Below are 17086 nucleotides of genomic sequence, written 5' to 3'. Positions count from 1 at the left end.
GACAACAAATGCCGCCGGCTTGGAATTCTGAACCAGCGAGTCGAGTTGCGGCACCTCATTAGACTCCCTGCACACGACTCCATAGCCTTGCCGAGAAGCCATTATAACCGAGTAGAAACCGCCCTAGCATGTCGGAGCGATAAAGCGCAAAAGGGAAAGGGAGCGGAGAAGAAGAAGAAAAGGGTCTAATGCACATGTCAAGAGGGTAGCACGAATAATGGTGATGGTGTCTCATACGCATGAGATGTCACCAATGCGGAAGAGGACGAGCGTTGCCGTTGATCGACTGCTGATCTGACAATCAGGGACCCTGGGGCAAACTTCTGGAAGGTCAGAAGTGCTCCATGCTACTCTTACCAAATCCCCGTATGGATCGACGACTCTGGACTGACTGACGTGTTACCGATGCCTTCCGTAGCAAGCGTAGTCTGCACTCTGTAATTGCGATCGCCTTCTTAACGCCGTTGCTTCGTCATAGCATGGACGAATTCGGCGCAACTGATGGAAAGGGTCCATGCTAGTGTTGGTAGCACAAATATAGCAGCAAGGCAAATGAGACGGCCCCGGCACTCAAACCCAACCCGCTCAACTGTACCTTTTTTGATGTTGTCTGCTCAATGCTGATGGTGAGCAGTCGCATTGAATGTTGATAGCCGAGTAAGCGAACGCAACCGGGCGAAGAGCCATCTCCAATTCGGCTCGTCGCAATCCAAAATACCTACTTTCCCATGTCCTGCAATGCTCAACCGTACATACACAGTAGAGTGCCCGACTTACACTCCATGCTTAATCCCCCACACCAAGACGTCGGACCAGGGCCCTCTGATGGGCTGAGCTTTCAGGTAAAAGCGGCGGCCGGTGTGTGCGGTGCACCGTGCATGGGGTTGATGAGAAGAAGCACTGATCGGCGGCATCTGGACGAGGTGGGAAGGGCAAGGCTTTTTGGTGAAGCGCCCACGTACTTAAGAGGAGCCGTTGCGAAGCACGCACATGGTCGTGAGTACATGCTTCGATTCGGGCTTGACATTTGACTGCCAACTACTCGTATGCGCGCATACAGGTAATGATGGTGACACTTGGCCATCAATGATGCGAGACATCTGCAATCTGCAATCTGCAGCAAAAAGGAGCAAGTACCAGAGGCATCATTTCATCATGCCCAACGCCGTGACGCGCAAGGGATGCATATCATATCATATCAAGGTTGTCGTGTCGCACAGCATTGCAGTACTCCGTACCTCTCTTAGTCGCGACCGTTTGACAACCACTTCGCGTTCAATTGCGCCAGGGGCAAGGGGCCCATCTTCAGCCACTGCCTAAATCTCTCGTCAATTTCCGTCTTGATATCGAGTGTTCTGGGCTGGTGTGCTTGCGGCGGTTGTAGCCTCGTCTAGGCCGAGCGGGTTTCGTCAAGAGCACGATGGTTCCTGGATAGACGAAAAGAGAGCGAGAGGATTGCAGGGGCTGGCGACAAACGACTTTCGCTTGCTCGTACGTTCCCATGCCCATGCTTGCTCCCCCCGCCAGGTCCCTGAGCCACCAAAATAAGCACGCTCTCTAGCTTGCCGTAGCCTCGAGATATCATGGATGGTGCGGAGGACCAGGCCTGAAGCGGATACGGCGCCGCCTGCGAGCCCTGGCGCGTTGCAGGATTGTGATTGCCCGATTCGTCGTCATGTAGCGCCTCGAGCAAGGACCGAATGCTTGTCTGGTGATGGGGATGGCGACACTGGTGGTGGTGGTTGTGATGCTGTGCCTGTGCCTGTTTCTGTTCCTGTTAGGTAGGCTGTTGATCCCTTCTCGGGGGGGCGTTGAAGCTTTCAAACCCGCATCGACAGTGCATGAAACTCCCCAAATCACCCTCTCCTAACCCAGGCGAGAGAGAATGTGACAAGTGATGCCTCCAATTGCTCACGCGCCCGCATCATCATGAGCGCCATCACAATGGTCAGGTACACAGCCAGAGTGTTTATCCAGAGAAGATGGTGCGTGATACAAGAGGCCGCTCTACATAGGCGCTGCTGCTAGCACTGGCTGCCCCCGCCATCCGCCACCAATCCCGTCCAGACTTCGCTCACACAATTGCACAACCCCAGCCTGCACAATCTCGCGGCCTCTCCACTGCAAATCACTGGCCCCCTGTCGCTCGGCCGCTTCTAGCTCTGTCAGTTGCGTTGCTGCCCCAGATGTGACGGCTGCTCGTACTGTAACCCTCTGGAGCCAGCGGCTTTTCCAACGACGAATCCTGGCGCTGGCGCTGGCTCGAGCTACCGGCTGGCCAGAGCTCGATATCTTGGCGACCAGGGGGGGATTTGCAGCCGAAGCCAGGAACACAACGTGGAGTCGCTTACAGGACAGTATGGCTATGGATATCCATGGCTAGGTCTGGTGTACGAGTATGGCTGGACAGGTCGATGCCGTACTGGGCGCTTCTGTTCTGTGTGCAGTCATGGCTACCTAATATGCCAGCCCGCCAATATGCTAATACTACGAGTACCCGCGATGCCATGCCACTCCAACTGGCGACGAATCCGACCATCTTTCTTTCCTCCTCTCTCGCGCGGCTTCCGACAACTCCCATTGTTCATCCTCGCTTTCAACTGCAGAAGAGTACCGACTCAATACCTGTGCTTTCGTTATTACTCAGCGCGGAAGCCCTGTTCGTCACCTGCCTTTCGTTTTGCCCTCTCACGCCGGAACTTAGTTAAGCTCCTGGCTCCAAAAACTCAAGTCATGGCCCCCGTATCAGCAATGGCGCCCGCTGGCGCTCAATCTACAACTCTTTCAAGTGCTGGCAAACCTCTGAAACGCGGCATGAGCTTAAGGAGAGCTTCTACCCAGTGCCGGCCACGAAACCAGCAGCAGCAGCTTCCCTCTCAGTTCTTGCAGCCCATGCAAGGGCAACTGGACGGAGATGAAGACGAGGACACGATAATCTCTTGTCATCCCAGCTTTCAGACACATCGACATCGAGATCGCCAGAGCCACTACATTGATCCGCGACAGCAGATGCTGCACCTGCCAGACTCACAACGGCCCGCGTCTTCCCGTAGCCATATGCGAGACTGGAATCGCCAGAGAGAACGCAGCCGAAGCCCTTCGTCTTCTAAGAAGCTGCCGTCACCCGACAGTTTGTTGCAACAGCCCCAGTCCGAATACTACAGCAGTCTGCCGTCGTCCACGAGCTTGACGAGTGAAGAGTTCGAAGCACTGCCGCCTACAGTTCGAAGAAAAGTAAGTGGCTATTCTCTCTCACGATCATGCTGTTATCGTTGCGTTTGATCCGCCCATCAGGTGGTGGAAACTAGCCTCAGCGATGTCCTCGTACACCGATCTTTTTTTCTTCTCTTTTCTTTTTTTCAAGATGGCTCGTCCCTGCATTCACCTCAAACATGTATTTTACCCCATGTGTTTTCAAAAAGCATTGCGGTGTTGGGCAAATGACAAGGCCTGCCAGTTTGTGTCGCAGATGAATGCATAGAAGAGGTCAGAGAAAGGCGAAATGAGACGGAGAAACAGGGCCAACAGCACAAGGTGTTGCTTGGATCTGGACGTCAGAATGCATTGCCCAACAATAGCGGATTCTGTCTGTATTAAAGCGTTTCATGCGTTGTCTGTCTTGGATGATGGAGTTGGCCATTGCAATGCTAGCCAATTGGGTGTATCGCACATACGGTTCCCTGGTCGACGGAAAGCACGACAAGTGTCGGAATAGCTCTGTCTCGCGTCTCAAGGGATCACCAGCGACAGCAGAGTATGGATTGGCAGAGACATGTTGGTTGAGACCAAGCGGCGGGCGATCTTCTCAGTCTTGCTCCCAGTCTTGCTCCCGATGCCTCACTCTCTGTCTGTTACCGTCTTGTTCCCTTCACAACTGTGGGATTTAGCCTGGACGGCGAGATGCGATGCCATGCAATGCAATGCAATGCAATGCACCTCCGTCTTGCACTCACTAATTCCGATGACAAGCCAATGGCGCCGGAACGGCTGAATCCGTCCCTGGCATCCCAGCACACTAGTGTCATGGCGCTTGTAGGCCGTCTGCGGTGCGTCCAATTGAATGGATGCTTTCAGCAATGTCTAACTGCTTGATTGATCGGTGGTGGTTTGCCAGCTTAGCTCAAGCGAGCTCCTCTCAAATCCATCAAACGTGGCTCCATTATGATGTTGGCATCGTCACCAACGTGCCAGTCCACGATGAAACCAGCCTGAGGGAGTCTTGTCGCGTTTAGAAACTGGCCCAGAGCATAGGCACCGCGGTGTGTTTTGAGTCAACATTGTGTGTGTATGTGCTCCGTACCTGGCATGAGTTTGTCTGCAGGGCGAAGGCCGCTTGACTGTACTCATACCGCAACCCCCTGATCAATGTGCGAGTGCACCCAGGCCAACTAGTATTGCTGCTAGCATCACTGCTTTGTCCGTATTGGACCTGAAGTCTCCCCACCTCGCCATGGTTCTTCGTTCCAAAGTTGAGACATGCCATCCTCGTTCGAGCTAGAACAGCTCTGATTTCACCCGACTACGGATACGCCTTTCAGGTAGTCGCCTCACTAGCTTCTCAATAACACGCAGAGCATTTCTCTTATATACATGCTTGCTTGGGCTGCCCCTTTTATTGTTTCTTCTGCCGATGTCTTTTATTTTATTTGATTCTATTCTTGGGCCATAGCATTCTGACATCTTTTTTTGCTCCAGTATTTTTCGACCTTGGAGCGGCTGCGCTTTGCCCAGACCTGTTGTGCTGGACATTCCGATCAGCCCTGCAGCCATTCGACATCGACTTTCGCAAGCGAAGAAGATATCTGGCAGCCAGGATCCAAGTTCGAACTTGCTTCCGATTCCTCCATCTCTGGATCACATCAACAACCGCGCGTTCGATCGAGCTCCGCTCACCTATACCCATACCAGGCTGATACGCTGCACGGACGACCAGCGGATAACGGAGAAAGACGATCGAATACAGCTAATTCACACCATAAGAGCATCATACTGGATGCTACCGACGAGGCGTTTGTCAAGATAAATAAACGCCATACACAAGTCCCCAAACTAAGCAGCCATCTGAACGAACCCTTTTATCACGAGTTCCATTCCACCATGAGTAGCTCGCCCAACGACGAATTTACACAGGCTCTGGCCGCCGAGGCCTCACCGGATTCGATCATCGAGAGTTTCCGATGGCTTGATGAGAGTGATGACTTGGATCTTCGTCTGGATGACTACCAGTCGAGCCCCAAACAAGGAAAGAAGAAGCGAATGCCTTTCCCTCGCCATCTATCGATATCAAAGCTGTCTTTTGGACGTCCATCTTCGCAATTGAGTCGTCCAGCAACCAAGGGATCCGTGGCCTCTCCCGCATTGAGCGAGCAATTTGTGGTACCTTCTTTACCAAGCCCCTCTGGCCACTTCCGTCGAAGATCCAGAGCCTTGTCTCTAATGTCACCAAACAAGGGTCAAATGCCTGATGACTACGGCGTCGTTGACTCGGCTCCATCTCACTATCAGGACCCCGAAGCTCGCATGAAGCTTCGTGTATACCTTGCGTCTCCGCACAAGTTTGATGAGGCTGTCGAATTTGGGTTCCCATCTCTCTACGACACACAGGGCAGGGAAACCTCTCAGATTCGATCGTGGTCACGCCAAGAGTCCTATGACAAGATTCATAGCTCAACTGGTGATGACGCGGAGTCCCTCATCAGTGATCCCACATCACCCGTTGAAACAGTCTCTCCGAGAACGCCAGAGAGCTTGGATCATCCGCCTGCTGAGCATTCGCCGCGACTGCCCCATGAAGGAGCCTGGCCTTCCAAGGTGGACTACGCCCAAGCGCCAGCATCATCCCGCGAGATGACACTACGGATGACGCTGACACGGCCTGATCTTCGAGCCGACGAAGAGCAAATGTATGGCTGGCAAAAACCATCGTCATCCAAGGGGCAAGCACATGACGGATCTGCTCAGCCAAGATCATACTCTCAAGCTTCCAACCCCAAAGACAATATTGAAAGGCAATTCGCCATTATGGACCAAGAAGCTGCCAGCAGCGATAACAACATGGTAAAACGCTTCTGGAACCGAGTCCGCCGTTCATGAGTGCTCTTATTAATGATTCGTTGACTGGGTTGGATCTACTCTACCAACTCGGTTCTTGGATTATGGGCGAGGAAAGTATCCTAACAAGAAAGCTGTGGTTCGCCCTTTCACCCACTCACTACAACATGCCATTACCTCCAAAACTATACCTCTCATTATAGCATACAGCATGCATCACATATACCCCACTGTCCTTTTTGTCATTCATTTATAACATGTTCTCTTACAAATTTGTCATTCTCTTTGTTGTTTAGTATGAGAACATATATGGGGGGAGCCAAATATTAGTTTGGCTGTAATTTGCAGAAAGAAAAGCACGTCACGAACACACTCATTTTTACTTTATCTGGCATAAAAAGAAGCGCTCTATTTCTGGCTGGCGTTTTAGGATTAGGACTACTGGATTGATTGAATTACTTGGACGGATCTTTGTTATTGACGAGCGATGGGATGGAATTGCAAAACTCATGAGAAGCCCTTGGCGAGGGCTGATGTAATATATTGTGTCCTTGTTATTGATGCTGTTGTCGAACATTTACCAATGTCTTTTTTACCTTTCCTTTTGATCTACGAGTGACTTTTGCTCCCTCTTTCCACATGTGCTTGTTTAGTTGGGTGTTTGGTTCCGTCCATATGACGGCCTGTCTTGTTTTGTTGCTAGGACTTACATGAACTAGGACTTTTAGCCCAGTGTAAGGGAGAAGACGACACGAGCGACACACGCGTTGAAGTCCATGTGCGCTTTTTCTTTTTGACGCTCTCTTATCTTATTACATACACGTTGCGAGATACGCTCATAAAAGCACATTCTCCTTTCTTCTTCTTCTTCTTCTTCTTTCTCGGTCGATCGCCGATTTGGAAGTCCTAGCTTTGAGTCTATCTATGTAAGAAGATGGAGAACCGCGGGAAGGTGGACGTAAGGGGAGGTTTGAAGGGATGGATAACAAGGGGGGGCGGGCGGGATTTGGAATTTTGGGGGCCTTGCTTTTTTGTTTCTTTTTTTTCTAAAAATTGTGTTGTGAGAGTGAGAGTTGTGTGCATTTGTGTATTGTGTATGTGTATGTGCATGTGCGTATGTGTATGCGTATGTATGTGTATGGTGGTTTGTGTGTTTTTGGATAAGGAGTGGATTGATTTGACTGCTTGTGATGTGTTTGCTTTGGAATTTAGGGGGTTTCTTTTATGTTATTTGACGGTAGGTAGATGAATCAAAGGGTAGATGGATGAATGGATGAAACGGTTTTCAGCTTTTGGTTGGGTAAACATTACTTTGTACATATGGTGTGTATTCCGTACAACGGGATACATGACTTCATTCGTGGCTCATTTTGCATAAAAGAGAAAGTATTGAAGCGTCTCTCCTATATAACATATACAATATCCTAAAAATAGCAATGGAACCTCGCTAATCAAAAGAGATCACAGCAAGCTGCTATAATCCCAGCCCATTTCTCCTCCGCACAAGTAAATCTTTTTGTCAAGTTCCCGCAACGGAAGCCGCCTATTTCATACACTTCCCGTATACCCTGTTGTACCTCGCTCGCTCGCCTCTCCCTTGCCTTTACACCTCCTCATCGCTCTCCTCGCCAAGGAGCTCGCCCTCATCATCCACAATCGAGTAGTCGCCTCGTCCACGCGCAAAGCTGTCGCGCGTCGTGAACCTCCTGGCGCCTCTTGAGAACCAGCTGCCATCGCTCCTCTGGCCAAACCGCCCAAAGGAGCCGCTCGCCAGACGAGCCAAGCTGGACACCATGACGGGCAGGGAGACCACCACTGCTGCGACGGCGGACACGGCGATGATGGGGTACTTGATCCAGGGCTGGTCGCTGTCGAAAGTCGACGAATTCTCTCCCAGGCGGATCTGTCCAAACTTGCCGTTCCAGTTGCGGTACACGTACCAGCCGATGATGCCGGCCAGAGTAAACGGGATGACAACGGCAAAGAAAATCACGACGCCGGACGTGCCGTGCTTCCTCTTGAAATCTTCTTCGTGGCCTTTGCATGGATGTTCCGTTGACGTCTTGTCGAGTTCGTTGCCGCCGCTACAGGTGGACAAGGGAACTCTACGGTAACCCGTGGGTTCAAAGTATGATGTCTCGTTGGGGTACTTTTCACACCAATCGTCTCCAGTGAGGGGGGTGAAGCCATTCACCAGCTGGCACTGTCCATGGTTGTCTAGTTCAAAGTTGAAATCGCTAATTTTTTGGTCAGTCATGAGATCAACGTATTGAGTAGAGGGATGCCCTTACCATTCATAGTCTCGTCGGCTGCAAGCGCAGTCCTCATGCTCGTAAAGTCGCTGGAGATTCTGCTTATTGTAGCACTTGCGATCAGTCTTCTTGCGTAGGTACTTGGAGACGTGCCCAAAGAGACAGTCGTCATCCTGCAAGGGATGCTTGGGAGACCACAAGTAATAATCAGAGTCGCTGGCCTTGGTGTGCTCGCAGGGCTTGTCGGCCAAGCCACTAAAGTCGATGTTGACGGAGAAGAGCTTGCCTCGACCGGATCGGCACCAAAGCAAAAAGTTGCGCGATGTGCCGGACCGTAGGGTAGTGATGTCGAGGAGTGCCACATCCGAGTCGGCAAACTCCAAATTCTTCCATGTGTTGCCTTCGTCTGTCGAGTACGAGACATAACGGGACTTGACCGGATTGTTACGCGTGTATCTTTGTGCCAGGACGATGATCGAGCCCTGGTCTCCGTACTGCCACGACCAGCTTCCCTTCTTGACATTCTTCCAAGAAACGCCACCGTCAGTTGACATGAACGTGTCTGCGTTTTTAATCTCGCCAAGCTTGGACCCGACGTTGCCAATGCCAAAGATGAGGCCAACGGCAGTGGCCGCAGCAAACGTCTTTCTCTTGTCGTCTCTCTCAGTATAGTGATGGAGATGCAAGGCACAAGACTCATCTCCCTTGGAGCTACTGCAAGGATAGGCCTTTCCATCCACATCCTTGGCGGGCGGGGCCAAGAAACCCCATTCGGAGCCGTCATTGTGAGAGATCTTGGTCTGGAGGTCCTTCGTCTTCTCTCCCTTGTTGGCGTTTGTTACAATGTTGATCAAGGTGACGCCCTCGAGGCCTGCGACCTTTTCAAAGTCGACGTACGTCTCCTCGTTACAGTTGACGTTGGCCGCGCTGAGAACATAGGACGTGCCGTTGGAATTGCTCTTGATGATTGAGCCATACTCTCGGTCAGCACCGCCTTCGGTGCGGACGAACAGGTTAATGGCATGGGTTGAGCTGTCAAGAAGCGTATACTCGTTCTCGTGACCTTCGTGGAAGTTGTACGGAAAGTGAGCCCTCTCAAAGTGCTTGCCGTCCAGACTGGCGAGAGCGTGCATATCTTCGGTTTCTGGATCCCTGCCAGCCACAACAATGAATTCGTTCATGGTTGCGAAATTGGTAACGGAATCCTTGAAGACGGCCTTGTCCTCCTGGAAGAAGTCATCGCTGGTCATGATGGTCAACGGCGCATCGCTGTTCTCTTCTTCCCTTGCAAGACAGATGATTTGCTTCTGCGACCGGAACTTGTATGCCGAGTGGCCGGTAAACTCACATCTCTCTGCAAAGCGGAGCATTGTCTTCCAGTTATCGCCGCGATCAATCGAGATGGACGCCTCGGGGAAACAAGTTTCTTTCCCTCCAACTTTGTCGCAGGTCTGGCCAACCCAAATGAGCCAGTCTCTCTTGTCTGGATGGAAGCTCAGCGGGAATCTATCACCGGGGTCTGTTGGTGCTTTGAAGCTGTGGAAGCTCTTGCCGCGGTCAAGAGAATAAATGACCTTGTCGCTGCCAGTAGTGAAGTAAACGAGGTCTTTGAGGTATACATGGGGATAGATGCCCTGGATCTTCTCGCCCTCCAAAATACGCTTGAAGCTCTTGCCGTGATCACTAGACAGCCAGAGCTTTTGCTCAATCTTCAATCGGCCGTTTCCTTCGTCCTCGGCGGGTCTAACGATGACGGTTTCGTCATCGGACTGGCTGGAATCACTCCTGTCGAGGTAGATCTTCTGGAAATCCTGAAGCTTGGTGTCGAAAATGAATTGTTTGTGAGTTACATCTCCACTTGCCGGAGTTCCTGGAACCCCCGGAACGGTGGCATCCTCACACTTGCGCTCGACCGGATCATCCTTCTGTTCGCCCTTGGTCCGCTTGCAAGTGTTACCCGGGATGAGCCTCCAGCCAGAAGAGCCCTTGAAGGTTCCGGACTTGTCTTTGCAAGCACCGTCTGGAGATGGAATTGGTCCGACTTGCTTGCATACTTTTCTATCATCCGGGTCCCTCCTAAAGTTGTAATCACACTCAAAGTCCGCATCGGAGCACTCGCAGTCCTCAGTGACGGGAACGGGATCCTTGAAGTTACTCTTGATGAAGCAATCAGCCGACTTCTTTCTGCGGCGGTACGTCTGCTTGTGTCCCATGATACAAGTTGGCTTCCCATCGTCATCCGCGCGGGCGTGCCAGTCCTCGAGATCTTTATCCTCGCAAGTCCGCTTGTCCATAGCTCCAAAGTCAATAGCAATCATATGATAGGCTCTGTCCTTTTCGCCAATGAGGAGAAACTTGAGACTGGTCGAGTCTTGGGTGGTTGTAAGGATCGCTGGTTTGACAGTGAGCTTGTCTGGCAGAGTGACTGATTCCCAGTGCTCGCCATGGTCCAGGGAATACGATATTTCAGAAACATCATCCTTTCTGGAGTCCTTGACGGCAAGAAGAATCGACCCTTGGTCGCCGAATTCGTACTTGTGAGGTCCTTTCAAGGCCTCCTTCCACGTGATACCGGCATCATCTGAGACATACAGATTGGCATCTGCAAACTTGCCAAGAGCCTTGCCCGTATTTCCGTTGCCCATGACAATACCGGGGGCTGGGCTTGTGAAGACCCTCCCAGTGTTATCGAGTTCGGTGACTGAGTGGAGGTGAATCTTGTCGCCATCGGCTTTGAGGGGCTCAAAGGTCCTGCCATCGTCAAAGGAAATCTGGGTAACGACCTGTTTCTCCGCACCCTTCTTGTCGACATCAGGACCATTATCTACCACATTGATGATGAACACTCCTTGGATGCCATGGACTTTCTCGAAGTCGACATGTCCTTTGCCGTTGCGATTGGTGTAAGGAACGTTCTCGGTGAAGTATGTGCCATTGGAGTTACTTGTGAAGAGAACACCCATGGGATTTGAGGGAGAGGAGGTCAAGACGTCAATCTGGATACTATAGTTTGTACTCTCTAGAACGGTGTATGCCTCTTGATTAATCTGGTGCGAGTGGTCATGGTTGTCGCTGGTCGGGAACATGGCACGGTGCCATTTGAGAGTGTCGTCAGTGACGTACAGGGCCATCTCGTCGCTCTGGAAGGACGAGGTAGCAACAAGAAGGTAGCTTTTGACGACGGCAATGTTGGCCACGCCGCCCACTCCCTTGTTGGTGTCCATGTTGGGCTCAAATTCCTGAACCTCTTTGTTCACCACGGCGAAGTAATCGTCGGAGATGACGAGTCTCTGGTCTTCCACAAAGAGGGAGAAGGGATCCTTGATGATGCAGAGCACTCTCTTCTTATCTAGATCCTTGTCGCCGGTGGTGAACTCGGGAGACAGCTTCGCCCACCAACAGCCAGCTGTGAAGGCACGGAGCAGTTCGACCGACTTGAAGTTGTCTGTGGTATAAGAGGCTTGCTCGTCGCAAAAGATGCCGTCGCACTCCATGCCGTTGAAGATGACTCGCTTCGGATCTTCTGCGTGGAATACCAGGATCTCGGGCTGAAATCGGCTGGGGACGGCCGGGGTGTCGAACTTGGACCAGGTCTCGCCTTGGTCCTCTGTCTTATAGTGCGTCTTGCCCAACGTCAGGGCATAGGCGATTTTGGAATCGTAAGGATGCGTAGTGAGCAAAAAGGCATCGCCTTCGGGAATTGCCTTGACCTTGGACCAATTGGCACCGGCATCGCTGGACCGATATATGATGCCTGCATCGACGTCGTGGAAGACGACAATGTCGCTGTCCTCGAAGTAGGCGAGGCCCAACGGAGGGTGGTCGAACTTTGTGACTGAGAGCTTCGGCCCGTCCTTTGCGAGCGCCAAAACCCATAGAAGAGACAGCAGCAGCAAGTGCCATGACGGCGCCGCAGCCTTGGCTGTGAGCCTCATCATATTGTCGGTGCGTTGCTTGGAGATGTCATGAAGCTGGACGTCTTTGTCGAGGGGTTTGGACGAGGGGCCTTGTCGATTTGATCGGGCTGTAAACGGCTGGCCGAATGGCTCTGGTTAGGCCCCGCAAGAGTGAGCCGGAGATGGGAATGGCCAAGGAAACGAAGCAGCAATCGCTATGCAACAGCGAAGGTCCTAAGTCCAAGAGTTGCGTGTTTCGGGCTGTTTGCGAATCGTCGTTTGGGCCATTCGTCAGCTTGTGGATGAACGGGTTACATGTGTAGGCTCCAGCTGTGGCGCCGCGCATTTCTGGCTGGGGCTGACTCGCCACATCTGATGCCGCGGTGCCTTATCCGGCCGGGCCACGTCAATCTTTACAAGCTCGAGCTGTGGCTTGCCCGGAGCTTTGTACAAGCTTCAGCCACACCTGTCATACAAGGCAAATTATCGCCTTGTTCATTGTGTCTGACTACAGGCGCTGGAAAGCATGTCCGTTCATGTCAGAAAGTTATTTATTTAAGGTATTCACTGCTAGTATTTACCGACTTAATGTCATCACTCTGAGTGAGACAATGCAAGCAGGTACTCCGTACTGTACTGTACTGTACTGTACACTCCCATGGACAGTCAAACCAGCCCGCGCTAAATCCGAGATCTAAACAGCTGCATCGGCGTCTCGGCGCTGCCCTGTCGATATGGAGCCTGTACTTATTTGTACATGGATGGAAGAGGCACGGGAGCACGACTCGACAGATGCAAGCGCCAGGTGCCAAGTTACAGGGACTGCGGATATGATGCAAACGCGTCTTGATTCTCATACGGTAACTCGTACGGGTACGAATACAACTGCTGGGCCTGCTGGGGTTGATTTCCTTGCTGCAATTGCCGTTTGCGGCATGGGGATAAGTGTCTGATTCCTTTGTACTTGGTCCGGTCTGTACATTACACCAGGGGCAGGGTGCGAAACTCCGGCACTCAAATTAGCAGCCCGGCCGTACTTGGTAGGAGGTGCCTACGAGTACATGGAGCGATGTCTGGTGCTCTCTGTATAGTAGGTACAGTGCATGTAGTCTTTTGTATCGCAGCCACATTCACAACACACCGGATGTCGACGATACAGCTAATTGAGGCAGCCTAAGCTGCTTTCTGTTCCATCCATTCATGCGTACCCACCCGTAGTGCTTAGAGTCTACCACAGCACGACGCGTTTCTTTGGGCGCTGCAGATAAGGTGAAACACGGGTGGAGCGAAGATCCATCGCCAGGGGTCCGCATATTCCGTATTACTTGGTGCTTGAGCATGGGCATTTCGCAGCCATCGTGAACCGGCCATGGACGCAATTGTCGCGTTGGTGTACTCCGTCCTCTGTACGATAGGTCGTAATTCATGTTATGGTGTATAAAATAGTCACGATGGGTGTTTGGATATGACAGACGAGGAGTAAGCATGGATCTGGCTGGGCACTCGAATCCGAGAGTGATGACTATCATGCATGGACGTGTAGTCTGTGGTTGGCTCTTCATATAGTACCAGAGGTAGCAAACAAAACCATGATGATAGAGCAGGTTTAGTTGCCAACCCCATAGCTTGCCAAAGCTCAGGCCCTCTTGGACCTCCGTGCCAACCTCGTCTATTGCGAAGTTGTTCCCAGCGACGGATGCGCGGCCGGGGACGAATACGAATGGAGAATTGGTTTGGGGTATCGAAGCGAAAGCCGCTTGCTGATCCTGTGATGTCGCCAAAGAAAAAATTCATTTCAGCCATTGTTTGATATTGCAGATGGCAGCATTGAGAGCCAAGGTGAGGTGGTGAGAGCTTACATGAAGATTGAAGGGTCTCATCTGGGGGAGTGGGTGAGATTGAATTGAATCAATCACTGCCCCGTCACACGTGCTGGTACCGTCCAAGTATCGCGAGGTACCTGCATGGACCTGCCCCTCCATTCAACCCGCGCTTTGCCCCTCGCTTTGCTGCGCGTCAACCGCGCCGTGACCACGGTTCGCCGGCGGATTCACCAATGAGACGGCGGGTAGAGTCAAGTAGACGTGCGTACCTGCGTGAGCCAAATGCTGTCGCTGGACTTGTTTGTGCGAGCGACCGTGCCTTGTGCGTGTCGCCGTTGGATCAATCCGCGAAGAACAACATGAAGCGCTGTAGGTACCTACAGTACATTGATGCGCATGGGGACAGGTACAGGTACTATAGGTACTAAAGCCGCCTCCGGTCAAAGTTGCGAGCGAGATCCATGGACAAGCAGCATCTCCATGATGTGTACCTTGCCTTGTCAGTGTAAGACCCTCGTAAAGATTAGTGTTTGATCCATATTCTTGTAATTCAATTTCCTCGGGCACGGGCACCGCTGCAATCAATTGACAACCCGAGTACTCGTCGATCAAGCATCCACGCAAGAGCATGAAAGTAACCGCCCCAAGCCGGGCCTGGAGAAAGGCTCACTAGGAGGCCCCTTGTTGCCGCAAGTTCGCGGTCGCCATCCGTCCCTTCATTTCATTTACTTGCTACAGCCGTTTCTACAGGGGCTCTCACCCTAGACGGCTAGAAGCAACAGCGCTGCAGCACTGGGGCGCGCTTCACTGATTCAAACCCCAAAGCGCATTGCGTCCTCCTCAATCGAGACAAGCCACATGAACCCCCGCCGACTTAGCGGTAGCTTGTTTTGATCTGCTCTGCTCCCTCCGGTCTGCAGATGCAAATCGTACTTGTACCCTACCTGTCCCGTCCCGTCTCGTCTGGTCTGGAGAGAGAGCTTCGTTTCGTTTCTTTCTTTGACGACTGCTTCGCTCGTTTTGCATCTCTCGCGCCATCCTCAGCGTCCTTGCCGCGAGTGATCTGGACAGACACTGCACCAACCACAGACAGCGCAGTCCTTCGTTGCCTCAAAGCGCATCGTATCGCATCTCGACACCGCATCTCTTCTCTTCTTCTCTTCTCATCTGTCCTCCCGCTCTTCCTTGCTCGCGCCCAATGGCTGCCGCTTACAAGCAGTTCCTGGCCTCGCCCAGCTCGTCGCTGCTGGCCGACGATGCCTCTCTTCACTATGTGACCACGCTCACCTCCTTCGCCGGCGCCACTGAGATCATCAAGCACCTCAACACTCTGCAGAAGCAGGTCAAGAAGAAGAAGGAGGACGTCCTCAGCCTGATTGACGGCCAAAATGTCATCGCTGTCGAGGTCGATACTTGTATCGAGTTCGTCACCAGCGGCGGAGCCTACCTGCCAGGTCTCGACGACAACTTCCTCTCCGATCGCGAGGCTTTTCTGCCCATTGTGAGTCTCTAAATCCATCATATCCACCGTCGCGCTTTACCTAGCTGCTCTCCTCCGGTATCGACACCGGGTTGTGCGTTTCGTGGCTAATTCCATTGCTCTTGGCGCAATCAACAGATGCATATCGTGTCGTTCGATGACGATGGCAAGATTGTCCAAATCCGCCAGCAGTGGGACCAAGGTTCGCTTCTCAAGCAGCTGGAGATCATCGGAAAGAGCGGACGCAACTGGCCCATCAGGGATGGCAAGGATCAGGCCAGACTGATTGAATCTTGTGTCAAGTCGTCCGGTTTTGCTGCCCCTGCTCAAGGTCAAGCTCCAGCTCAAAGCAGCAACGGCCACTCCAAGAACCGCAACAGCTCGACCAACATTATGCGCGACCCTCATGCTTCTCTGCATCTCTTTGGCTCCAGAGAAGAGGCTGAGAATGCCGAGCCTGCGGGTGTTGTCTCTCCCTATGCTGGCTCCAAGCCCAAGCAACGCGCCTTTACCGACATTTTGACCGACGAACCCCAGCACTGGGATGACCACCAAAGACGCTCGATGTCGCCCCACAAGATGAACGCCGGCAGGAATGTGCAGCCCATTCGCATTTTTGAAGGACAGCAGCACCCCGAGGATGACTCTGAGGACGACGAAAAGCCTGAGAGATACATTCGCGCCCACCCTGCGAAATACCAGCACTTCGCCTTGGCCGATGGCTCTGAAGAAAGCGAAGGTACCCAAGCGAGCCAAGTCAGTGCGACGAAACCCGCCGCCAAGGCTCCGAGACCCAAGTCCAAGCATGACAGCACTTGGTCCTTTGACGACTTCACCACCCCTGTCAAATCGAAGCCCGGCCGTGGACAGGGAACTAACCCCGATGCGCGCAACTGGGATGCAGGGGAAACGTCTGAGCCAGTCAAGGCCCCGGTTGGAAAGGCCCGACGCGATGCTGAGACCCATTTCGAGTTGCAGGATGACGGTGAACTCCCTCCCGAAGAGCGACGCATCGCCATTAGGACCAGAGGCGCAGTTCGCAACGAGAACGCCAAGAACAATGTCTTTGAACGGGAAGCGGAAGATGCTTCCAACCGTCCCCTTGGCAACATCACCAATGTCAGCAAGGACCGGGGCAAGGATTTTGATCCTCACTTCACCATGACGGACGATCATCCCGCTCCCGCTGCGGAGCGCCAGCCCGTTCCCGAGCACCGCCAGAAGGCCGTCAAGACGATGAACGCGAACTGGTCCCTTACGGACGAATCACCCGCCGCGCAGAAGGAAAACAAGCCGCAGGCTGGCAAGTCGCCGCAGCCCGATGCCAAGATCCACGTTGCCGGCGACGGCATGGGAGGCAAGAAGGGCGCCCAGCGAGACTTTTTGTATGGAGGCGAGGACCCAACCAGCTCCAAGATTCACATTGCCGGCGATGGCATGGGAGGCAGGCAGGGCACCCGGAGGGACTTTTTGTTTGGGGGTGACGACGAGGCCGAGCCGCCCAAGCCGATTTCTCGAAAAGGAGGGGCCCAGGGCGCGCAAAGGACCAGCTTTTGGAACCAGTAAATCATACACGTCTTTCTT

The 17086-nt window shown here is 52.7% G+C and overlaps 3 protein-coding genes across 3 annotated transcripts; 2 read left to right on the top strand and 1 right to left on the bottom strand.

The window, feature by feature from the left end:
- Window positions 1–2733: 2733 nt before the first annotated feature.
- On the top strand, window positions 2734–6093 carry Triagg1_337 (uncharacterized protein; the record flags this gene model as incomplete). The annotated part of the gene is made up of 4 exons (XM_062898365.1): window positions 2734–3234; window positions 3600–3754; window positions 3810–4046; window positions 4767–6093. The coding sequence occupies 4 exons, from the start codon at window positions 2734–2736 to the stop codon at window positions 6091–6093; spliced, it is 2220 nt and encodes a 739-aa protein (XP_062760687.1).
- A 1561-nt stretch (window positions 6094–7654) lies between these two features.
- Window positions 7655–12241, bottom strand: Triagg1_336 (uncharacterized protein; the record flags this gene model as incomplete). Its single annotated transcript, XM_062898354.1, has 2 exons — window positions 7655–8288; window positions 8343–12241. The coding sequence occupies 2 exons, from the start codon at window positions 12239–12241 to the stop codon at window positions 7655–7657; spliced, it is 4533 nt and encodes a 1510-aa protein (XP_062760686.1).
- Window positions 12242–15220: 2979 nt separating this feature from the next.
- Window positions 15221–17068, top strand: Triagg1_333 (uncharacterized protein; the record flags this gene model as incomplete). The annotated part of the gene is made up of 2 exons (XM_062898341.1): window positions 15221–15523; window positions 15641–17068. 2 exons carry the CDS (start codon window positions 15221–15223, stop codon window positions 17066–17068), a joined length of 1731 nt encoding a protein of 576 aa, XP_062760683.1.
- Window positions 17069–17086: the final 18 nt, after the last annotated feature.

This window comes from Trichoderma aggressivum, assembly GCF_033847375.1.
Source record: "Trichoderma aggressivum f. europaeum strain CBS 100526 chromosome Unknown scaffold_001, whole genome shotgun sequence".
NCBI lineage: Eukaryota > Fungi > Ascomycota > Sordariomycetes > Hypocreales > Hypocreaceae > Trichoderma > Trichoderma aggressivum.
Note: the sequence above shows the minus strand (reverse complement) of the source record. Positions and strands in the feature narration are given on the sequence as shown.